Source organism: Phacochoerus africanus, chromosome 1, assembly GCF_016906955.1.
Source record: "Phacochoerus africanus isolate WHEZ1 chromosome 1, ROS_Pafr_v1, whole genome shotgun sequence".
NCBI classification, from domain to species: Eukaryota; Metazoa; Chordata; class Mammalia; order Artiodactyla; family Suidae; genus Phacochoerus; species Phacochoerus africanus.
In genome coordinates this window covers 55,891,235-55,916,703 of record NC_062544.1, presented here as the reverse complement: position 1 = coordinate 55,916,703, position 25,469 = coordinate 55,891,235, and the positions used below count along the sequence as shown (strand labels likewise).

Sequence of the window (25,469 nt, the reverse complement as noted above, 5' to 3'; positions counted from 1 at the left end):
TTTGGGACAGTTCTGTTGCCTGAAAAGGGCAGAAAGATTGGAATTGATGGTCTAGCCCTTGATATGAATATTTTCTTCGTGCTGCTAAAATAAAACACTTCCATTTCTATCCAGCTGCTTCTCACCCTTTATATAAAAATATGGGCACTGGGAGTTCCCCTCATGGCTCAGTGGTTAACAAATCCGACTAGGAACCATGAGGTTGTGAGTTCAATCCCTGGCCTTGCTCAGTGGGTGAAGGATCCAGCGTTGCTGTGAGCTGTGGTGTAAGTTGCAGATGCACCTAGGATCCCGAACTGCTGTGGCTGTGGTGTAGGCTGGCGGCTACAGCTATGACTGGACCCCTAGCCTGGGAATGTCCATATGCTGTGGGAGTGGCCATAGAAAAGGCAAAAAGACAAAAAAAAAAATATGGGCACTGTATAAGAGTTCTTTGGAGGAACTAAAGTTTGTTTTTTTGTTTTGTTTTGTCTTTTTACCATTTCTTGGGCCACTCCCGCGGCATATGGAGGTTCCCAGGCTAGGGGTCAAATCAGAGCTGTAGCCACCGGCCTATGCCAGAGACACAGCAACACAGGATCTGAGCCGCATCTGCAACCTACACCACAGCTCACGGCAACGCCGGATCCTTAACCCACTGAGCAAGGCCAGGGATCGAACCTGCAACCCCATGGGTCCTAGTCGGATTCGTTAACCACTGTGCCACGACAGGAACTCCTGGAGGAACTAAAGTTTTAAAATAAACTTTCAAGTTCAATCTCATAGTCTTAGAATTTATAATTTAATTTTTTAGACTAAAATTTATAAAATAATGAATTAATTGGTTATAAAAATACAATTTTATTGCCTATGTTATACTCACATCAGTGGCTGCAGTTAAGATTTTGGAAAGGATGACTCTAGCCAATCCATCTCTGCTATAGTCCAAGCTAGAAACAGTCAGTTTCAGCAAGTGATCTTGGTTTTTCAAGGAGCAAAGGTTAAGTAGACTAAAAAAAAAAAAAGAAAGAAAATAATGACGATTACTACGAACTACTCTATTGATTCATTAATTCAACAAATATTTTAAACTCCTAATGAATAGCATTTCTAAGAGAAAGCATTTAACAACAAACATCACATAAAAAGTTTGAGAGCATCAGAGCAACTGTAATTAAAGTTTTTTCCTATATTTTAATAAAACTTATCAAACACAGATACACAGACTAAAGAGCAATCTCTTTTTGATAACATTAAAAATAAAGTTTAGGGAGTTCCCGCCATGGTGAAGCAGAAATTAATCCGACTAGGAACCATGAGGTGGGGGGTTCGATCCCTGGCCTCGCTCAATGGGTTAAGGATCCGGCATTGCCGTGAGCTGTGGTATAGGTCGCAGATGTGGCTCAGATCTGGCGTGGCTGTGGCGTAGGCTGGCAGCTGTAGCCCCGATTGGACCCCTAGCCTGGGAACCTCCTTATGCCGTGGGTGCGGCCCTTAAAAAAAAAAAAAAAGTTAAAAAAAATAAATAAAGTTTAGGTATACACTGAAACAGAAGCTAGGAACGCTCACCATTGAAATACACTGCACTTTTCCAGCATTTTGACTCCATGAGGGTGACAAGAAAGTGTTCCAATAAATAAAAAGTAGTGTTGACTAAGAGTAGTCAATAAACCATTATTTTGAAGACTTCTTTCAGGTTTCATTCCAGATGAGGCATTGAGCCACTGAACAATATCCTTTACTAGATCTTCTAAGTATCCTTGCCCATCCTAAAAGCAAATACATTATGATATTGCTGGAAAACAGTGCCTACAATTAGAAAAATCAACTTTTATCAAGTCCAAGAAATAAAATGATAATGAAGTTACTAACAACACATCAATCACTCAGTACCTATTCTTTGTAATCCCATTCAACATAGTGCTGTAGGAGATGGTATTGTTTTTCATTTTACAAGGAAAAAAAGTAAGGTCTTTTAAAAGGCAAATATTTGCCCAAAGTCACATAAATAGCTAATCTAGGTCCAGGCTCATTCCCTATGTTTCTAAATACAGGTTATGCATATTCAGAAATAAAAGGAAGGGGCAAATTCAGTAAAAAAAGAAAAAAAAAAAGAAAGAAAAAAAAGAAAAAATTGCTCTGGAAAATATCCAAAGTGCTTATTACCTCTTCAGACTCAAGAAGAAATTCTGTGAACTGGCAACCCACAACTGTGAGCTGCTTGGACTTAGCAAAATCCAGATCCAAGTTGGCATATAATTTACTGCTGGGCTTGTAAAAATAAAGCAGTCTTCGTACAAACCTAAGATTAAAATAAAATCAGCAACAAAGTTATAAACCAAATAATTATTTTAGAATCTTAATCCTAGCTTATGATATAATAAGATTCTGAATATGTTTTGGATTTAAACCAATGGGGTAAATGGAAAGCAATTTAATAAACATATTAGGTGCATTCTACACACAAACAAAACAACCAAAAACAAAACATCCCTTTACTGTAAAAAATATCTTCATGAAATAAGAATTGAATCATTAGATGCTTTAAAGAAATAATGGAGAAGATGCTAGCAAAAAAAAAATACAGATATTAACACAGCTAGAAGGTGGCATAAATGAGGAAGCCACCTAGCTACAAATTTTTTTTTTTTTGTCTTTTTGCTATTTCTTTGGGCCGCTCCCTAGGCATATGGAGGTTCCCAGGCTAGGGTCGAACCAGAGCTGTAGCCACCGGCCTACGCCACAGCCACAGCAACACGGGATCCGAGCTGCCTCTGCAACCTACGCCGCAGCTCACGGCAACGCCGGATCGTTAACCCACTGAGCAAGGGCAGGGACCGAACCCGCAACCTCATGGTTCCTAGTCGGATTCGGTAACCACCGCGCCACGACGGGAACTCCCACTTTTTTTTTTAATGTGCACACATTTTTTTTTTGTTAGTTTTTTTTTTTTTTAACTCTCTTTTAATTCAGTTTATATACATTTTCTTCTATTGTAATTTTTGAAAGACTTTGTCCCATGGCTCTCTAAAATAATCTTATACTAGGTAACTGTAATTAAATGCTGCTACACTATGATTTTGTCAGTTTTTCACAATTAGGGGAACAGTCAAGCCTAAAAGCTCTAGGTAAAAGTTATGAAACTGACTTTAGGAAGCAATGGACATAATTTATGACATTTCAATGTCATGATTTTCAACATTATATTCTAAACTTCCTCAATTTAATTTCATGCACTACAATCCAATCTAATAAAGGTGCCAGGTCCAGGAGTTGGAGAAACAGACTTCATCTCTGTTCTCAAGGGGTCTGAAAAGTTAGTGTTATGCTTCTTTATAGCAATGTAATTTATATGTTATATATAATTCTCAAAACTTAATTCAGATATTAAGTTAAATATCATTGAGTAGGTGAGTACAATCAAAAAATAATGGAGTTCCCGTCGTGGCGCAGTGGTTAACGAATCCGACTAGGAACCATGAGGTTGCGGGTTTGATCCCTGCCCTTGCTCAGTGGGTTGACCATCTGGCGTTGCCACGAGCTGTGGTGTAGGTCACAGACGCGGCTCAGATCCCGCGTTGCTGTGGCTCTGGCGTAGGCTGGTGGCTACAGCTCCAATTTAGACCCCTAGCCTGGGAACCTCCATATGCCGCGGGAGTGGCCCAAGAAATGGCAAAAAGACAAAAAAATAAATAAATAAATAAAATAATAATAATAATGTTAATGATATGAACCCCTCAAAAACATGAAGTAAAGGCCCTCTTATCCAATGAGATCAACACTGGCGGTGGGGTAGTCTAAACTTCGAAGACGTAAAAATGCATGGGGTACTAAAAAACAGCACAATACCCTGAAGAGCTATGAACATTAGCATGTTTTATGGAAGGTGTAGAGAGCATCATCTTGGTTAAGGAGAGTGTAATGAGGAAGAAGAATGAATAATCCTCCAAGATGAAAATGAAAGTAGAATTGGAAGATTTAAAAAGGCCATCATTTTGAAAGGGAGACACTATGTCCTTACTATGCCATCTTCCTACATAAGGGCTAAGATTAGTACATGGTCAATATTCCTCAATTTGAGACACTTTTATCTCAAGTGCTTCATTTGTTTCAAAACTAAAACCAGAATGTAAATAACCAGAAAAAGAATTAGCTGATGCTATCCGGTTATAAAATAGAACCATATACAAAAATGTACATATGTACCTAGTGAACACCAACTATTAAAATGTACCTAGATGTTTTTAAAACATCAATTATTACTTTTAGTAGTTATCAGGCATAATATAATTCAAATCTAAGTTCTTTAAATTTAAATGCAAAACAGTTCTTACATACCTGTGCAACTGTTCATCTTTATAGTTTCTGAGATTTACATTTGGCCACTAGAAAAACATAATATATTACGTATTTATCACTTCCTAAACATATAATTTTAATGAATTACGATAAATAATAAAATGAAGACAAGCCATTTCCAAGACGTAAGCTGTCATACCTTAAGAATGGTCCCTATAAGATTCCAATTCCATTCAAGATTCTCTTTATGTTGAAGGACTTGGCTATCTCTAAGATTCATTAAAAGAGCTTCTTCTGTATCCTAAAATCACCAGAAAATAATAAGAAAAATTAAGACAAACTGTCCTCACATTAAAAAAAAACTAAGTTCAAGTCTTAAAAAGAAAGATTTGGCATCTAAGGAGCATTATCAATGTTTTTAACTTTAAAAAGTTATAAAAACACAGCTCTTAACTGCCTGGTCATAAAACTTAGAAGGCTTTTGAAAATCCACATGCGTGAATAAAACTGAACTCAAGTAAGTACATGCCTGCTAAAATCCAGTGCTTAAAAGAGTTAGGAAATGAAAAATCGCAACTTCATGTCAGTACCTTAAGAACAAATATATCTTTCTGAACTCGGAGATATTGATCCCGTTTCTGGTGTGTTGCAATTGCTTTCTGAATAATGTGATCTAAATGAAGGCTATAAGGCTTAGGTCCTCGTTTCTTCATTTCATGGAAGCGTTTTAAACAGTTCAGGGCTGCACTAGCTCGCCTAATGAGAAAAAAAATGCAATTAATATTGTAGCAAGGCAAGTGTAATTTTAAACAAATCACTTTGGTAAAATTACTCCATTAAAACTTACATAAATTCAGGCTAGAGATTGTTACTAAAAAGTAAATTATTTAATCGAATTTGGAACTACAAAGCCAAAAAATAAATAAATAAACAAACCCAAGATTGCTGCTGATTTGTATGAAGAAACACTCATTAGTTAGACTCAACTAAACATACTTAACTATTCTTTTCTTCTATGGTGGTGGGCACCTTTTGTCTGTTGATTTTAAGAACTGTTTTCTCAGAGTTTCCACCGCGGCTCAGTGGCAATGAACCCAACAAGTATCCATGAAGACGCTGTTTTGACCCCTGGCCTCACTCACTGGGTTAAGGATCTGGCATTGCCACAAGCCGTGGTGCAAGTGGCAGAGGCTGCTCGGATCCTGCATTGCTGTGGCTGTGGTGTAGCCCTGCAGCTACAGCTCCAATTCAACCCCTTGCCTGGGAACTTATGTATGTCACGGGTAAGGCCCTTAAAAAAAAAAAAAACCTACTTCCTCAAGGTCGGAACCTAGTTTTCTATATTTTCTTTCTAAAGTTTTAAAATTTTGCTTTTCACATTGCAGTCTTTAATCCATAAGAAACTGATTTCTGTTTATGGTATGAGGTTGGATAACCAATGATTCCAGTATCATCTGAACCGTCTATTTTCCCCACTAATCTGCAACTGTAAATGGAGTTCTTTTAAAATTTATTTTTAATTCCCTTTTTGTGGTGCATAAAAAGTATAATTTTTAAGAATTTGGTAGCAATTAAGAGTCAACTTCACAAATTCTCATAAATACGAGATTTAAATCGGATTTAAAATATAAAAACCTTGAGATTTGCTCAGATTGGCAACTACTTATCAGTAAAAACTTACTAAGCTTAAAAAAAATCATTTTAAGAAAACTATTATTACTAGAATTTTGAAGGTAAATTCGAATTATGGATGAACCCTAAAGTTCATGGCCATAATCTAACCCAGATAGTTTAGGTCTACCAGGCTTTAGGAAAATATATTTTTCCATCATCAAATTACTAAAATAAAAGTGAAGTAAGTCAAAATGAGAAAGACAAATACCATATGATATCACTTCATATGATATCACTTATATCTGGAATCTAAGATATGGCACGTATGAACCTTTGCACAAAAAAGAAAATCATTGACTTGGAGAATAGATTTCTGGTTGCCAAGGGGGAGGGGGAGAGAGTGGGATGGACTGGGAGTCTGCGGTTAATAGACGCAAACTATTGCCTTTGGAATGGATAAGCAATGAGATCCTGCTACATAGCACTGGGAACTATATTTAGTCACTTATGATGGAGCATGACAATGTGAGAAAAAAGAATGTATACATGTATGTGTAACTGGGTCACCTTGCTGTACAGTAGTAAATTGACAGAACACTATAAACCAGTTATAATGGAAAAAATAAAAATTATTAAACAAAAAAGCTGAATGCCACCACTACTAATGTAATCCTAGAGTCAAAACCAATGGTCATTAATGCCCTCAGTTTATAACACAATTTCAGTCTGTTAAATTATAGTTTTTACTGACAGACTTAAAACAAATTTAGAGAATATTATTTACTTAGAGTGAGGCCCTTATGTGTACTTTTGAATTAATAAACTACACTTGTGAGAAATATAACTGTTAACAAATTCATAGTTCTGATAGCCACTGAACTATATTTCAAAATAGTACAAAAAAAATGAAGTCTAAATATGTAGATTTTCCTGATCACAACAGAAAAAAAGATAGCCCTGGACGAGACATAATCTTTACCAAATGAAAACAGATTCCTACTATCACTTTCCAATTAAATGCCTCCATTTTAAAATTCTAAATTGTATTCTATTATTAGCATTGGAATTACAGCAAAGCTACAGCTATTAATACCATACTTTAGTTTATAAATTTTATAACTGCAATATTTCCTTCAGTATTAAGAGTTTAGCTGACTCAATGCCTAGAGTATGGGTTACTAAATTCCAACATTTTTAACCACACATTTACATTGTTAGTCTTTGTGCTTTAATTTGAAATAATTCAGACATGGAAAAAGAATTACTACTCAAAACATAAGAGTCTAAAAAACTCTCAATTCCAACATTTTTACTGATCTGATAGAAAGTTAGGGCCTTGTCCAGAAACATGCTAGAAAAGGTTTATTTTACTCAGCTAAAATGCTTTGTGGCTTAAAATACAAATTAAAAGAACGATTAATTTTCCTCTCATCTGAAGGCTTCCCTAAAGAATTCCCAGGCATGGGAGTTCCTGCTGTGGTGCAGCAGAAATGAATCCGACTAGTAACCATGAGGTTGCAGGTTTGATCCTTGGCTTCGCTCAGTGGATTAAGGATCTGGCGTTGCTGTGAATTGTGGTGTAGGTCGCAGTTGTGGCTCAGATCTGGTGATGCTATGGCTGTGGTGTAGGCTGGCAGCTATAGCTCCAATTCAACCCCTGGCCTGGGAACTTCAATATGCTGTGGGTGCCACCCTAAAAAGAAAAAAAAAAAAAAAGAATTCCTAGGCATAATCTATATATAGTTCTTTTTTAAAGGAGATAAGGTCATCTAAATGGGTATTAGGTACACCAGGCACAAGCTACTCTAGAACTGATACTTACAGTCTCTTTTCCTTGGGAATATCAAAGGATGCAGCCATATTCATCAGGGTTGGCAGGCAGTGCAAATGATGGCTATGTGAATGAGGAAGAATTGTGTTTGCCTGAAATGAAACATAACATTTTATAACAGTTGAAAAATGGAGTATTTTATGTTACAGATTATCCACAGAAATGTTAAATACTTAAGTTTTACCCATAAAGTTAATTACTTTCCAATTCATACTTATTTTTATCTTGCTTTCAACAAAGATGAGATGTAACAAATATAAAATATAGAATATTGCATTAATAAAACTCTTAAATTTCACAGATCCTTTATTACATTAAATTATAATTTTTAAGTGATACCTGACTAAATTCATTTCTTAAACTACCGAAAAGGACTATATAGGAATTCCTGCTGTGGTAGAGTGGGTTAAGAATCTGACTAGTGGCTCAGGTCGCTGCGGAGGTGCAGGTTCAACCCCCCACCAGGCACAGTGGGTAAAAGGATCTGGTGTTGCTGCAGCTGCATCTCAGAGTCAATCCCTGGCCCAGGAACTTGCATATGCCATGTGTACAGCCATTAAAGAAAAAAATTAAAAGAAAATAAAAATTAAAAAAAATAAAAGGACTATATGTCAAAACTTAGATCCAGTGCTATAGTGGTATGTTAAAAACAGCATTTAAAATGCTAGATGACAATAACTATAAGTTGACTTCTTCGGTTTAAAAACTACCTTCTCAAAACAAGTTTGTCACATACCCCATCTTTAAAATAAGAAACCTGTTTTCTGCTTTCCAAACAAAATCCTACCACTCATTCCTCTTCGTACCAATGTATCTAAATAAATTAAGTGTAGAAACCAGAAGATGTAAAAATAACAAGCAATGAACTAACACTACTGTACTCAAAATGACCAGCTTTAATATTTCAAAGGAATCATAGAATTCTGGTATATGGGGGAAGGGAATAGAGGAAATTTATTAAGGAGAGTCCTTTACATAAAAGCAAATAATTCGAGATATTGATCTCCTTACAGGAAATGGTATTTTAAGAACTAAAAAATAATCACACCTGAGAACATGTAATATTACTTAATTTTTTCATTGATGGGCTGAAGGAAAATAGAGCAAGTGGCTAAGTAATTTATTGATATACAAAACAGTTATCATTAAACTTTGTAAGGTAAATTCTCTTTACCTCATTCACAAAGCCCAAATGCCATGTAGAAAAACAATGTGGTGATAGAGAAGACCAAAAAACTACAAAAACAAAAAAATACTCTGCCAATAATAAGACAAAACATAATCTTAAAAGATTTTCCGTAGGGTTACTTCTTGCTTAAAAAAGCAAAAAGTGGTTCTTTTTATTTAGTATTTTATTAACTAATAGGTAATAAGTGACTTATAAATACAAATTTCTATCTTGCAAATGATCAGAGTACCCTTATTGCTTGATCTGCTGGGAACAGAAAATGATCAGATCACTGTGCTAGCATCTTGTTTCCAGAAGCTGCTAATGTCATAAAATCGTGGCCAAAAAAAAAAAAAGATTCCCAGCCTCTGAACTCCAACCTACAAGTTTACAGAGAAGTATATATTCAAATAAGGCAGCGACATTTAGATTTTTTTTTACAAAGTTTTCTAAAATTCAGACATTGACTGTCATACAGCAATTCTATTCCTAGTTGACTGAAGTAATATCTATAGTTTTGTAATTTCATGCTTTTTAGGTGGGAAGTCTAAGAGAAAGATTTATAGGGCTCAAAATGTCAACATCAAAAGTGAGCATAGGAGTTCCTGCTGTGGCATAAGGGGACAGGCAGTGTCTCTGGAGCATGGGACACAGGTTTGATCCCGGCCTAACATAGGGGGTTAAGGATCCAGCATTGCCACAGCTGTGGATCAGACCTGATCCTTGGCCAAGAAACTCCACATGCTGAGGGGTGGCCAAAAAGTAAAATAAAAATAAAAGAGTATAGGAAGTTCTCGTTGTGGCTCAGCGGTATAACGAACACAAACTAGTATCCACAAGGACTTGCATTTGATCCCTGGCCTCGCTCAGTGGGTTGAGCATTGCCATGAGCTGCGGTGTAGTGAGCTGCGGTGTAGGTCGCAGATGCGGCTTGGATCCTGCACTGCTGTAGCTGTGGCATAGGCCAGCAGCTGTAGCTCCCATTTGACTCCTAGCCTGGGAATTTCCATATGCTGCAGGTGTGGCCATAAAAAAGCAAAAAATTTTTAAAAAATTAAGAAAATAAATGAGTGTAAAAAACAATATTTAGTACTCTATTTTTTTTATATTTTTTCCTTTTATAAAACTAGCCTATATAAATTAAGATATAAGGTATCAAGGGCTCTCTGTAATGCAAAGATTAACATTCAAATAGTTGTGAATTTTTAAAAAATAAATGTAAGTTTCTTTGTTAAAACAGTATGTTTAATAAATCAAAACATTACTCCCATGAAACATAATCAGAAGTTATTAAACTTACCATATGTAAAAGCTCTCCTAAAAGGATGGTAGCTCTAACTGAGATATGGTCATCACTGTTTGTTATCACTTCAACCAAACCCTTTGAAAATAAAAAGAAAATAATATAGTTGCAAAATAGTATATATGAGCACATTTATCCATCATATATGCCTGTTGCTCTGAAAGAATCCTGTTAGAGAAAATAAAATAAACAAAACAGAATAAAATAAGGTTTATAAGTCTTACCTCTAAAAGTCCATTACGAATAAATGCTGAGAGTATCAGTGCCAAATAATTATCCATGAGGTCTGGCCTGGAAATAAGAACAGCACAGAAGCAGTTCAAATATTGTTCCATATATTATAATATTTAACATGAAAACAGTAATTATAAGATATCTGAACTATTTTCTGTATCTAAATTCTACCTGGATCTGGCACGATGAGGAAGAATAGTTTTTGCTTCAGCTGCTACAAAGCCATCCGAAAGCCTCCAACTGTCTTGGAATCTACCTGGATCTAAAATAGTTAAAAATAAGTAGGTAGAAGAAAATGGGGTATCAATGAAACACTTCAAATAACCATCATATATAACCAGGATATAAATAGTTTTCTTAAATACTGGCTAAAAAAAAAAAAAAAAACTCAGAAAGGTATATAGAAAAAAAACTTTATGTACAGATTTAACTTCCTTCACTGTGGGACGCAGAATAATTTGGCCAAAATAAAATAAGAATTAAATAATACAATTTGAGAATCACATAGGTTCCTTATTATCTCCTCTTCCTTTCTTGGTCCATTCTTCTATTTTTTTTTGGTCTTTTTAAAATTTAGTTTTATTGGAGTAGAGTTGATTTAAAATGTTGTATTTGTTTCAGGTATACAGCAAAGTGAATCAGTCATACATATAAATATGTCGTTTCCTTTTTCCTATATAGGTTACTACAAACTATTGAGTAGATTTTCTTATGCGATACAGTAGGTTTTATTAACCATCTAATATATAGCAGTATATATGTTATTCCTACCCTTCCAGTTCTTTCCTTCTCTCAACAGTTTCACCTATGGTAACCATAAGATTGGTTTTTGAAATCTGTAAGTTTGTTTCATTGTTTAAATAAGTTCTTTTGTATCATTTTTTATTAGATTCCACATATAAATATCATGATATTTGTCTTTCTCTGACCTACTCCACTCAGTATGATAATCTCTACATCCATCCATATTGCTGCAACTGACATTATTTCATTATTTTTATGGCTGAATAATATTCCATTGTATATATGTACTGCATCTTCTTTGTCTATTCCTCTGATGATGGACATTTAGGCTGCTTCAATGTCTTGGCTATTTAAATAGTGCTGCAATTAACATTTAGGCTCTTGTGTCTTTTTGAATTATTTTTTCTCTCTGAACATATGCCCAGGAGTGGGACTGCTGAAACATATGGTAGCTCTAATTTAGTTTTTAAGGAACCTCCATACACTCCTCTATAGTGTTTGCATTAATTTACATTCCCACCACCTGTATAGGAGGATTCCCTTTTCTGCACACCCTCTCTAGCATTTATTGTTTGTAGACTTTCTGATCATGGCCATTCTGACTGGTGTGAGGTAATACCTCATTGCAGGTTTGACTTGCATTTTTCTAATAATTAGTGAAGCTGAGCATTTTTTCATGTGATTTAGCTATCTTTATGTCTTTGAGAAATGTCTGTTTATATCTTCAGCCCATTTTTTGATTCAGTTTTTTGTTTTTTTGATATAAAGCTTCATGAGATGTTTATACATTTTAGAGATTAATCCTTGGTCACTTTATTTGCAAAGATTTTCTCCAATTCTGTAGGTTGTCTTTCTGTTTTATGGTTTTCTTTGCTTTACAAAAACTTTAAAGTTGAATCAGGTCCCATTTATTTTTATTTTTATTGTTATTATTCTAGGAGGTAGACCAGATAAGAAATTGCTGCAATTTTTGTCAAATAGTGTTCCACCTATGTTTTCCTCTAGGAGTTTTATAGTATCTGGTCTTATGTTTAGGTCTTTAATCCATTTTGAGTTTATTTTTGTGTGTGGTATTAGAAAATGTTCTAACTTCAAAAAATATGGAACACTTCACAAATTTGCATGTCATCCTCGCACAGGGGCCATGCTAATCTTCTCTCTATCATTCCAATTTTAGCATATGTGCTGCCAAAACAAGCACAGTCCGTTCTTCTATTAATTTCACTGCTCATTTCAGGAGCTGAGTAATGTAGAAGAAACTAAATTCCTTTTTACAAATTTATCTGAGATTTAGAGGTTCCCATCTTGATGCAGCAGAAAAATATCCAACTAGGAACCATGAGGTTGCGGGTTCAATCCCTGGCCTCACTCAGTGGGTTAAGGATCCAGCGTTGCCGTGAGCTGTGGTGTAGGCCAGCAGCTACAGCCCTGATTGGACCCCTAGCCTGGGAACCTCCATATGCCGTGGGTTTAGCCCTAAAAAGACAAATAGACAAAAAATTGAAAAAAAAAAAACTGAAAAAAATTTTAAAAAAGGAAATTTATCTGAAATTTTACCTTATATTAGCTTCATGCCACAAATATGCAGTAAGTAAATGATATTCAATGTTTGGTTCAGTACTTTTCCTTTGAGGGACTCTGCCTCTCTTAGATAAGCCATTTAAAGAATTGAAACATATGAATAGTGAGTGAATGCACTTCAATACCTACCTACACTGAGCAGTGCTTCTATAAACTCTTCAGTCACAACAGGTAGAGGAAGACGGAAAATATCATAAAGCACTTCAAGGAGACCTCGCTGCAAGTGCAAATAAAGACAGTTGATTTGTTTTTATGAAATAAATCTTCACTTAAAATTTTCTTAATGTCCCTATTCCCAGAATTAGAAGTTGATAAAAACACAACTACTGTATTTTAGAAAACCACCCTATCGGGCCTATTACTCGAGAAAACTACTGAATGCTTACTGCATACACATGATGTAATCTTTTCAATAAATCTTTTATTATCCCCACTGCACAGATGAAGAAAGATCTAAATGTTAAATGTAATTTGTCCAAAGTCATGAAGATAAAAATAAAACCAGGAGTCAAATCTCAGTCAGCCAGCCTCCGAAGAAGTCCAAGTTCTTTCCCCATCTGCTAAGTAAGAAGTCAATTGAATTGGAACCTCTGCTCTCTCCTTATAGATTTTTCCATCTATAATCACATCCTTCCATTTCTATGGTCTAAATGCTCTTATTTTTAGTTCATATTTTAGGCATGGCACCTCTGGCTAATATATTTACTACTACTACTAAGAAACAAAGGTGCAAATTTTGTTCCTTTCAACAAAATTAAAACAAAAACATTGAAGGGGAAAAAAAGAATCATATGAAGTATTAATTTTTTTCCTCTAATTTCAATTTGTTTAACACAATTCCTATGCACTAATAATTTACAACTATATCTAATAAGTAAGCATATACACCATTCAATTTTAATCAAAACCACCGATCACTCATAACATAAAAACATAAGTTGGGAGGCATAAGTTGCATAAATACTGTATTTTTTAAGTACCTTTTTCTGTATTGCTTGAACCTTTCACAATAAGAATGACCCTGTGTATTGTCTATACTTTTTAATGAATAAAGCATAATTAATTTCACATTTTTAATCTAATTTTAATACAGCCATAGTTCCTAATAACGGCATAGAACATCCTTAGGGTTCAACTAAGTAGTAAATATTTATTCATGTATTTTTAAAATGCTCTGTGATACAGATAAGTGATCATAAGGGAAAAGTATCAACTGAAATAACTTATTTCAATTAATTTCCTCCACTAAAAGTCAGGAATGAAATAATCATAGTAACTTTTACCTACCCTTATTTCCATATTTGGAATGCAAAGTACTCCAATTAGAGACTGAATCCCAGAGTTTCCAGGTTTACATAAATTAATAATACCTTAAAAGGATAGAGAGAAAAACAATCACTGATTTGAATTTAAAAAAAAAGTTTCTAGTGAGTTCTGTGGTGGCCAGGGGTTAATGATTTGATATTATCACTGCTGTGACTCAGGTTCCATCCCTGGCCTGGGAACTTCTACGTGCCGTGAGTGTGGCCAAAAAGAAAAAAAAAAAATTCTATAGTAATATATTTCTGTACTAATATATAGCATATAGTAATATATTTCTATAATAATATATAGTATATATTTCTACACTGATATACATAATCTGTGACATTTTTCCAAGCTAAATTACACTATAATATTATTTGATTATCGTTTAAGTGATACCATATTTCAAACATCCTCTGAATTTCCCAATGGATTAAAGAGTTTCAATTTTTCATTCAAATTACTTCTTTTAATTTGTTTCATACCAAAAAAGGTTCATGAATCTGACTAGTCCTACATGCTGATGAGTGATCGCCAGGAGTAAGAATACTGGAGAGAATAAGACAATGTCTCGCTTATTTAATGTTCCCTTAACCTAAAGGGAAAAACTTAGTTTAAATTTAAAATTTACTGAACACACAGAAGACTATAACTAACAGACTTCAAATAAATGATATGAATCAAAATACTAAGTGAGGGAATTAAGTCAAATAATTTCAAACATATTAACACTATGTCACAAAGGAAGATATATAAAGAGCCAATAAACATATACTAAGTGTTCAATATCATCAGTCATGGGAGAATTGCAAATAACATTCACAATGAGATACTGCCACACAGCCACACCAGATGATGGTAAGGATGCTGAGCAACTGGAACTCCCATACACTGACAATGAAAGTATAAAGTAGTATACATATTTTGAGAAAAGTCTGGCAGTGTCTCATAAAACTAAATATATATTCACTCTGACTCAACAGTTCTATTTGGGTATTTACCCCCAAAAGTCAAAAGTTATGTCCAAAAAAAGACTTGTACAAGACTGCTCATAGTAGCTCTATTTAGAATGGTCAAAAGTGGAAACAGGTCAGCTGTTCACTAACAGGAGGAAGGCTAAAAACATAGCGATATATTCACCCAGTGGAATATTACCTTGCAAGAAAAAAGAACATATTATTGGTTTATACAACATGAATCAGTAGCATTATGTTGAATCAAATTGGAATCATTATGTTGAGTGAAAGAGCCTTACACAAAAGTATACAAACACTTCCACTTACATGAAGTTATAGAACAGGAAAAACAAAAGTATACAAACACTTCCACTTACATGAAGTTTCAGAACAGGAAAAACTAATCTATGATAAAAATAAACCTAATGGTGGCTGCTGCTTATGGGAGTGAGGTCAGGGATTAACTAGAAAGGGACCTGAGATAACTTTCTGGGATGATGGCAATGTTCTATATCCTGAAAAGCGTTTGGATGCACAGGTGTAAGTATTTGTCAAAACTCAAATGGCAGGTTTAAGATTTGTGCATTTCACCATAAGGGATAAATTTTACCTCAAAAAAACAAAAAATAAAAACAAAAAAAACCCAGAAATAAAAATAACCAAATAAGGTCCCTAAACAAATATTGAATTCTAGGTGATAATGTGCACGCAGAAGTGTTTAGGAGTCAAAAGTACTTAATTCTGCAACTTCCTCCGAAACGCATTAGAGTAACATAGAAGTTCCAGTGAATTTATAGAGAGACACAACACAAGCAGAGGGATAGATATATATATTAAAGTAAACAGAAAAATCTAAGTGGCAGGAGTATATGGGTGTTCTCTGTATAATTCTTCTGTATATATGAAATTTTTGACAATAAAATATTGGGGAAAACATTTTTAAAAAGTCACATAGGACTCTGAAGTGCCCTGTTACCTCTAACTAACATGTATTTTTATGAATAATACGCATTTTCTCTTTGAATTTAGATTCTTAATTCAAATTAAAACATAATAAATAGATGGACTTACTTAAAACATCAAAATGGTGTTTCTCAAACTCTGATGTCTGACAGTATGTTGAGAGATTACAGATTAAGATATGATAATCTGTAATCATAGTCTGCACTAACAGGGAAAATAGGCTACTGGAACTCATGAAGAAACTGTGATCTAAAAGTTCATTTATCAACCAGTTATATGGATTTTTAAATATAGGATAGAAAAAAACATTACAAATACATAGAAGTTTACTTAACTCACACAGAATTCCAAAGACCCTAACATTATTTAGGAAATTATTTGTGAGAAAATGTTTTCAGAGTTCTAACTTGAAGAGTATTTCTCTTAATAGGAGGGAAAGAGACTCCTGACCTTTTACATTTCTAATGATGGGTTAGTGTATAAAGGACTCTGGGACAAACCGGAACACAGCAGAAAGAACACTTCAGAAAAACAGGAGACTGACAGAGACTAGAGGTACAGCAATGAGAGAGTAGAGACTGAAATAGGGAAAATGAGAAGAGAGTCGTTCTGATGGTTAGAGGAGGATAGAATTCATTCTGAGGGAAAGCAAAAACCACTCTAACGGCAAGGAAGTTGATGAATTGTAAAGAATGGTGGCTTAGTTTCAGAAGACAAAGTCATTATACCTTCTGAGATCAGGGCAGTGACAGTTAACCTTGGCAGGAGGACGTGTTGGTTTCTATGTTGAAAGTCTGTGTGAAGGCTAGTAAAGTATAAACAAGGATATGCGATGGTTGAGCCCTCACAGAATCTTAGGTTGTCCAAGACTATAAGGGGAAATAGGCAGTCAAGAGGTATAGCAAGGTTAGGGTTTTTACTAAAATGTTAAGAGGCCAGAGGAAATCTTTATACATATATTGACTAAGGGCCAGGTCTATGGCTGGGATAGACATTTTTATGGAAAAAATATGTTAGGTTATCGAGGCGTACAGCAATGTTCAGGTAAATTTTCTTGTTCTATTTACTTCAGCATTCCTTTGTATACCATCCCTTAAATTATTCTACAAATAAAATTCCCCCTAAAATTCCAAAACAAAAAAATAAACAAACAAAAAGAAATTTGGGGCTACTAATGGTCTAGATTTGCTTATTCGGTAATTCACGACATTCTACAACATCATACTTTTAGGTGGCAAACTTTAGTTACACAGTCAACTTTCTTAAATATTTTTTGGTATAGATCATGTTTAACTTCTTTTAATTGCCCAGGTTATCATGAGTACTTTGACTTAAAAATGGTCAATTTTAATACTTGTATACAAACCTCTCAATTTTAATGATACCATACAAAGGAAGACTAGGTTAATATCTAAATTTGATGCTGCAATAATAATTTATTTTAACATTTGAAAAAAGTCAAGTTTTTCTTATTGGATGTTACAAAGCAGCACAGAGTAACTTACCTGCCCATGATCGGAATGTTGCTATGATTCCCATTTTACTGGCTAGAAACCTTGCTTCTCTGTCTTCTCTGTTGGGTGGGGGAGGGTGTCGGCAAAGAAATTAAATTTAAAGTAAGTGAGTTTTTCCTACTACTGTATCAGAGTAAGAGCTATCATTACTTAACATTTAAATATTAACATAGGAAATTAAACAATGTAAGAAAAATAAAGATAAGATCTACTTCATAGCAATTATCCGATTATATACCGATAAGCCCCCCTTCACATTTAAAATTTACAACATGGTTTAAAACAAATTATAAATTCCACTTTTCTACTGAGTTCTACTTTTCCTCTCTTTCTGAAACTATTCTTAACTTATTAGCACCTTTAATTAAGCGTTAGAGACAACGCCAGCCTGCTTAATAAGCATCTCTCAAAATAAGTATGTCTGCAATCCAACATTCCTACTATGCTATACCTGATAGTATATTTATGGAATTGTCATTGGCAAAATCTTCACAGATAACACATTATCTGGGCCCTAAATCAATTTGAATATAGTTATTCCAAAATACCCAGTAAACTTGTGCTTTTTTCTCCAAAGAGACTCTGAAAATTATCCTTCTATCTAGAAAATAATCTTTTTTTTTTTTTTGGCTTTTTAGGGCTGAACCCAGAGCACATGGAGGTTTCCTGACTAGGGGATCTAATCGGAACTACAGCTGCCAGCCTGCACCACAGCCACAGCAATGCAGGATCCAAACCATTAGAAAATAACCTTTATCTCATTTTCCTATTAACCTCAGTCTCAAAATTCTACACAGTAGTCTTTCTGCTTACTTAATTTGTTAAAGCAGCTCTTCATTCTATTCACTGTTATTTAATTCTTTTAGTGTCTCAATATAATTATGCTAAAAATATGTACAATAGAAAACCTATTAAAGATCTAGGTTTCTACTGCAGCCTATCTTACATTTTTTAAAATAAGAAACTAATTCCAAGTTTTTAAATTTACCAAAACTTAATTTTAATGTTTTAAACCATAGTTAATTATGAGAGAACTACAATATAACCCTATGAAACAGAAAAACTACTGATTTTGCTATGGCTCTACATATAATCAGGCAAAACTAAAGGTTTTAACAGCAACGCACAAGGTACTTACTTAAGCTGTCCTTCAGCTGTATCTGGACTATGTCTGTAGTGAAAATCGGTATAGGGTGCTAAAATTCGCTGATTAAAAAAAAGGCAAAAAAAGAAGAGGAAGAAAAAGAGTCCTTATTATAAAATGCATTCTTTTTGCAATAAGGGAAAATTAATTCCACTTCGCTATAACTCTAATTGGATACACTGCTTGGGAGACTTATTTCTTCGAAGTCATCATCAAGGAACATATTTGAGTTATTTTTTAAATGTACAAATTGAATTTTTGAACTTTTAAATTGACATATTATATATGTATTAAATAGTGTACAAATCATGAAGATGAGGTTTGATGGATTTTCTCAAACCAAGCACACTCCCTGTAACTAGCATCTTCAAAGCCTTATTTCTCCTTTGTACTCACCCCAGAATTACTATCCTAACTTCTAACACTATCACTTAGTTTTGCCTATTTTTTTTTAAATGGGTGCACCCATGGCATAGAAGTTCCCAGGAAAGGGACTGAATCTGAGCTGCAGCTGGAGCAACGCTGGATCCTTTGATCCCTCTGATGGGCAGGGGATGAAACCCACCCATACACAGTGCCCTAAGCCACTGCAGTCGGATTCTTAACCCACTGTGCCACAGCAGGAACTCCAAGTTTTACTATTTTTGAACAATTATTTAGATGGTTTATTTTATAAATTATATTTTCATTTTTGTTGCTAGTTTCAAGTTTTTTTTATGTATTCTCATATTTAGTGACCCTAACCCTAACCCTAACCACTGTTATCTCATTTACCAACCCCCCTGCCTTATCTATTACATTATTGTGGTCTGATTTTTAATTTTAAATATAATATAAAATACATAACACATGACAAAGATTGCTTCTGACAATGAGTAGTCTTCTATTTTATTTTTGCTTTTTTAGGGCTGTACCCACAAGCATTTGGAAGTTCCCAGGCTAGGGGTTGAATCAGAGCTTCAGCTGCTGGCCTACGCCACAGCCACAGCCACACAGGATCTGAGCCATGTCTTCGACCTAAACCACAGCTCACAGCAATGCCAGATCCCTGACCCACTGAGAGGGGCCAGGGATTGAACCCGAGTCCTCATGGATACTAGTCGGATTCGTTTCCACTGTTCCACAACAGGAACTCGCAAGTGAGCAGCCTTTCATATTTAGTCGTATGTATGTCTTTTTTGCCACCCTTCATTCTGTCCTGCATTCCTTTATTTGTCTCAGATCATTTTCCTTTTGTTTAATCTTCCTTTGTGTATGTATGTCTCATATTATAAACAACAATACATATTTATTTTCTCACATGGTTTCTGTGAATTGCAATCTAGAAGAGCTTAGCTGTGCAATTAATGGCTCAGGGTCCCTCAAAAGACTGCAGTCAAAATATGGGTCAGGGCTGCAGTCATCTTTGACTAAAGCTGTAGGATCTGCTTAAAGATGGTTTGCTCACAACATGCTAATTGTTGGCAACAGGGCTCAGTTCCTCCCCATATGAGCCTCACTACAGGCTGCTTTAGTGTCTTCATGACATAGGGCAAGCAATCCAAAAAAGAACAATGTTTCTTTAAATTCCCTTGGATCTTTTTTAGTCTAAAAATTCTTGGACATTTTCTATGGGTTGGGTTGACATTATTTACTTTCGGCACTCTAAAGATGCCATTCTATGTCTTCGGGTTGTATTATTTCTAATGGGAAATCAGCTGTAAGATTTGTTCTTTTGAAAGTAATGTCTTTTTTCCTCAAGCTCATTTTAAGATTTTTATTTATCTTGATTTTCAACAATCTCATCATGATGTGCCTACATGCTTACATGATGTTTTCTTCATGTTATTTTGAGTTTTCTGAGCTTTATGAAGTTTTAAAAACAAAAGTTTTGACCACTATTTCTTTGGCTGTTTGCCTCTGCTCATTTTCTCTCTCTTCTCCAAAGACAACAATGATGTTTTGTTCCTTTTGTCCTGTTCTGTCCCTTTCCTTTCTATCTCTCCACCCCCACCATGCTTTACTTGATATTTTTATTGACTTTTCTTCCAGTTTACCACTATCTGCTCATCTAAAAAGACTTTTTAATTGTGTCAAGTTCAGAATTTCACATATTATATTTTTCAGTACTAGTTCCATTTGATTCATTTTGCATCTTCCAATTATATGGTGAAATTCATTATTTCATCTATTTTCTTCTTCTCCATTTTCCTTAACAAGTTAATCATGGTTGTTTTAAAGTCTTTTTGCTCTAGCTGAAATATCTGGCTCACCTGTGGGCGTGTTTCTATGGAACTTCTTTTGAGTTTTCAGTTACATAGTTATTTTTTTGGTGTGACATTCAATCAAATTTCTGAATGAAATTTTATGAAAAGTGATGTTATCTCCATCAGAGATAGTTTATCCTTTCCTTTGTTAGTCAGGTAGATTAAAGGGATTGATCAGTTTATCCTAATCACCAGTAAAGTTGAGAGTACCCTCAATTTTTAGTAAGATCTGAGAGTATCTTTGGATTTTCTGTGTTCCTAAAGTATGGATCTCCAATACTTTTCAATAGATATCTTAGCAAGTTCTTTTTTCTCCTCAACAGTGAGAGATTGGGTAATTTTTTCTACATATTTCATAAGTTTTGAACTTAGATCTTTAGCTATCCATCCAGAATCGCTTCAGAATTTGAAGATGTCAAGAATAGGAAATCAGCAATGAAATACCCATTTTGTCATTTGATTATCATTACACAACTGCCAAAAGCTGTTCTGGTTTTTCAGAGCTCAGGAAAAGCCAACTTGGATTTTCAGCTTCTAATTTTGTCCTGATTAGCAAGTGGCCCCAATCAGTAAGTGGCCCCAAGAAGAAAAAGCAACTGCATAAAATCAGTGTAAATTCAGAGTTCCCATTGTGGCTCAGTTGATTAAAGAACCTGACTTAGTATCTCTGAGGATGCAGGTTCGATCCCTGGACTTGCTCATTGGGTTAAGGATCCAGAATTGCCGAAAGCTACAGTGTAAGTCGAAGATGAGGCTCGGATCTGGTGTGGCTGTAGCAGAGGCCGGCAGTTCTGATTCGACCCCTAGTCTGGAAACTTGCATATGCCCCCCTCAAAAAAAGAAAAAAAAAATCAGTGTAAATTCACTGCTTCTTATTAGAGGCCTTTCAATTTCTGCCCAAGGCTCCCCCTCCGAGGAGGCCATGCATCTTATATACTGGAGACATAGCTTTCTACTGTCCCTTCCTCAGATTTTGACATTTTAACTTCTGCTCTCCATGGATTTTTATTTCAGCAAACTTCTGGAGGGGCAAATCAAATTGATCTAGGGACTTTTCATATCTCTAGACTTGTCACTGCACACACATATGCCTGCCAAATACACTGGTCTTCTACTTAGGCCGAAATCATGTTCTTAATTAACCCACATCTGCAAGTGTTCCCAAGGACATCTGTAGATCTTTAGAGCAACTCTCAATGAATTTTCTCTCTTTAGAATTTCACCCCTTCTGATCCTTATTGCTCTCAAAGCTCTATACTGTTTTAAATACATGATTTCCTTAATTATTCAACTTTTCTAGTTTTCCATAGCAGATGCTATAAATCACCCTATCCCACTCTAAAGTTTAAAAAATGTTATTTTGAAAATCTAGTATAGGAGTTCCTGTCATGGCTCAGTGGTTAACGAATCCAACTAGGAACCATGAGGTTGTGGGTTCGATCCCTGGCCTTGCTCAGTGGGTTAAGGATCCGGCGTTGCCGTGAGCTATGGTGTAGGTCGCAGACACGACTGGGATCTGGTGTTGCTGTGGCTGTGGCGTAGGCCAGCGGCTATAGCTCCGATTAGACCCCTAGCCTGGGAACCTCCATATGCCGCAGGTGCAGCCCTAGAAAAGACAAAAAGAAAACAAAAAACAAAAACAAACAAGCAAAAATAAATAAAATCTACTATAAAAAACTACAATTATAATTTTGAAGTCTTTATAGACCGACTATTCTAATAACATTATTATACTAAATCTACATTTTTTTCCTATGTGAGGTCAAATTATATTACATATAGCAGAAACAGAAGCCTGGGTAAATTTAAAATGAATTTTTTTTTTTTTAACAGAAGATTTGGGCCTAGTAACAGACAGTAGCCCTGAAAATAAGAGTCCTTTGCACATGGAAAAGAAGTGAAAGTTATGAAGTCAGAATGAAAATTGGTAAAATTTAACTAGTAAAAAAGGAGGACAATATTCTCTTAGCAGACTCTAAAGTAGATAATGATGATAGTGATTAATATCCAAGGCAATCAATATTTATTGAATACTTATTCTGTGCCAGGTACACAAATAAAAAATTTATGTAGATTAGAACTAATATATGTAAAGCACCCAGAAATACTGCCTAACTCATTATAAGCTTTACATAAGTGTCTGTTGCTTCCATTACTATTACCATTATTATTGTAATATTTAAAAACCATGACTTTCATTTTACCTAGAAAAAAATGGGTCCAAGAGAGGCTAATAAATTGCCCCAAATCATAAAGCTAATATTAGGCTGCAGAACAAAAAAAATCCAGATCAGATCTGAATAATGCAAAGTCAATGCTCTCAATCCCTATGCTATTCCTCGGGTGGGGTGGGGTGGGGAATCTTGTTAAGGAAAAAAAGAACTAACATTTGTGGCTTTAAAGATATAAACAAAGATAGGAGTGTACTTAAATGTCTATCATATTCTCTGAGGTCTTTTCATTTACAAAAAAGCTTTGCTAATCTGCTCTACAATTATAAAGGAATAAAAAAATAGACCTATACATATTATAATCTTCCTTTACTGTAATCATTTCTCCAATCCTAAAATCAGTTTTTACACTTGATAAAGAAAAAAAGTGAAATGCATTGTAAAATATCAAAAATGCCAGCTTATTCCCACTGGGCTATCATGAATAATGTATTTAAAATCACTTATTGAGGAGAATATTGTAATTAACATTGTTAATGATCCAGGTTAATGTCAATTTTATAATCTCAAAATATTTCTAATAGCCCTGATAAAACCACAACATTTAAGGCAAGTTTCATCAAATAATTTAAACAGGAAAATTAGGAAACAATAAATCTTTTATAATTTGCATAATTTCATACCCAAATACAAACAAAGGCCTGGTTTAAACCTGTTGTGAAAACTATCTGCAATGGACAACAATGCAATACATTTACAAAAATGATCTTTAAGAGTATCATTTGGGATAATTCTGTTCCAATCTCTACTACATACTTTATTACAGAAAAGAATGTATGATAGCCTTATTGTTTTGAATTGTAAAAAAAATGAATTAGTAAAAAATTTTAAATTGTATAATATTTTAAAAAGAAAAATATGTATTCATATATGGTCATTAGTTGTCAAAGAGTACTTCCAAGTTCAGAGAATTTTAGCATGGTTTAATAAATAAGTAGTATATAATCAGCAGGAGCTATTCACACACAATTAAAACACTACACTCCTTAAAAAGAAATGGTCTTCTTAAACAAATGGGTAAATTTAAGTAGATAAATCTTACTTATGCTCTAATTTGCTTTGTCAAAAAATAAAGTTCACCTTCTATGTTGATGGAATACTCTTGAGAATTTTTTCAATTCAGTCCAAACTGAATGAGCTATAAAATATTGCTAGGAATAAGCCAGTCTTATTAGAAAATTTAGGTTTAATAATTTTATTTTTTTGTCTTTTTAGGTGCGCACCTATGGCTTATGGAAGTTCCCAGGCTAGGGGTCGAATTGGAGCTGTAGCTGTTGGCCTACACTACAGCCACAGCAACACCAGATCCTTAACCCAGTGAGCGAGGCCAGGGATTGAACCACTGAACTGCATCCTCATGGATACTAGCTGGGTTCGTTACTACTGAGCCACAAAGGGAAGGGAACCCCTAGGTTTAATAATTAATTCTGTGCTGCATTTATTAACTTTAAAATTTCAAAGAGTATGTATTTAAAGTCATATTTCAAAACTAGAAAAGAACATTAAAATTCCTACCTCTAATTCTACATCAGCTCGTACATATTGTCGGGTCTTTGGATGATTAAGGAGGTGCAAAATTGTAGTAATGAGAGCCTCATTTATTCGACTTAGTTGGCAATCGATCACATTTTTCAAGATGGTGTTTAGTCCACCTCGAAGGGCCACCACCTCTGGATTCTGAAGTGCTAAAAGTAAAAAGAAAAACTTAATATATTATATATGGGATAATTATCAGAAATCTGAGATTTTAAAACAATTTCCTTTCTGACTTGAAAAATTCTCTAATCAATGACAGGTGAAGGGGTACGAGGATAAAGTGTATCTAATTAAGAGTCACTGAACATACTTCCCAAAATCGTAATTTTTTGTTTCCTTTATGTCCCTGTATTGTTCTTCTTGTACCCTTTGCTCATGTTTTATTGAATGGTTCTTTTTTCCTGTGGACTTCAGTGCGTCAGAGTGGGAAAATCAGCTCTTTGTTTCACATTTTTTATCTGATTTATAATTTAACTTTAGATTTTAAGCTCGAAAACTTCTCCCCTACCTGAAAGACAAGGCATTTTCTTTGTAGGCACGCACACAAGTTACTCTGGGGTTTTTTTTTTTTGTCTTTTTTAGGGGCACACCCACGGCATATGGAGGTTCCCAGGCTAGGGGTTGAATCGGAGCTGCAGCTGCCAGCCACAGTCACAGCAACGCAGGTTCCGAGCCATGGCTGTGACCTTCACCATAGCTCATGGCAATGCCAGATCCTTAACCCACTGAGTGAGACCAGGGATTGAACCTGCGTCCTCATGAATACTAGTCAGATTTGTTTCTGCTGAGCCACGATGGGAACTCCTCACACATGTGTTTTC

At 34.8% G+C, this 25,469-nt stretch overlaps 1 protein-coding gene and 1 non-coding gene across 2 annotated transcripts in view; both read right to left on the bottom strand.

Annotated features, from left to right (window-relative positions):
- The window catches only part of RICTOR (RPTOR independent companion of MTOR complex 2), a 142,185-nt gene that overhangs the window by 38,289 nt on the left and 78,427 nt on the right, over positions 1 to 25,469 (bottom strand). The window contains 15 exon segments of the mRNA XM_047766689.1: positions 863 to 989; positions 1,549 to 1,748; positions 2,146 to 2,281; positions 4,318 to 4,364; positions 4,478 to 4,579; positions 4,869 to 5,034; positions 7,715 to 7,815; positions 10,192 to 10,272; positions 10,419 to 10,485; positions 10,600 to 10,690; positions 12,883 to 12,970; positions 14,041 to 14,123; positions 17,483 to 17,550; positions 18,630 to 18,697; positions 24,628 to 24,797. Coding sequence (XP_047622645.1) covers positions 863 to 989; positions 1,549 to 1,748; positions 2,146 to 2,281; positions 4,318 to 4,364; positions 4,478 to 4,579; positions 4,869 to 5,034; positions 7,715 to 7,815; positions 10,192 to 10,272; positions 10,419 to 10,485; positions 10,600 to 10,690; positions 12,883 to 12,970; positions 14,041 to 14,123; positions 17,483 to 17,550; positions 18,630 to 18,697; positions 24,628 to 24,797 — 1,595 coding nt within the window.
- On the bottom strand, positions 12,267 to 12,373 carry LOC125113798 (U6 spliceosomal RNA). The gene has a single exon (XR_007131605.1). It is a non-coding gene; the product is annotated as a U6 spliceosomal RNA (small nuclear RNA).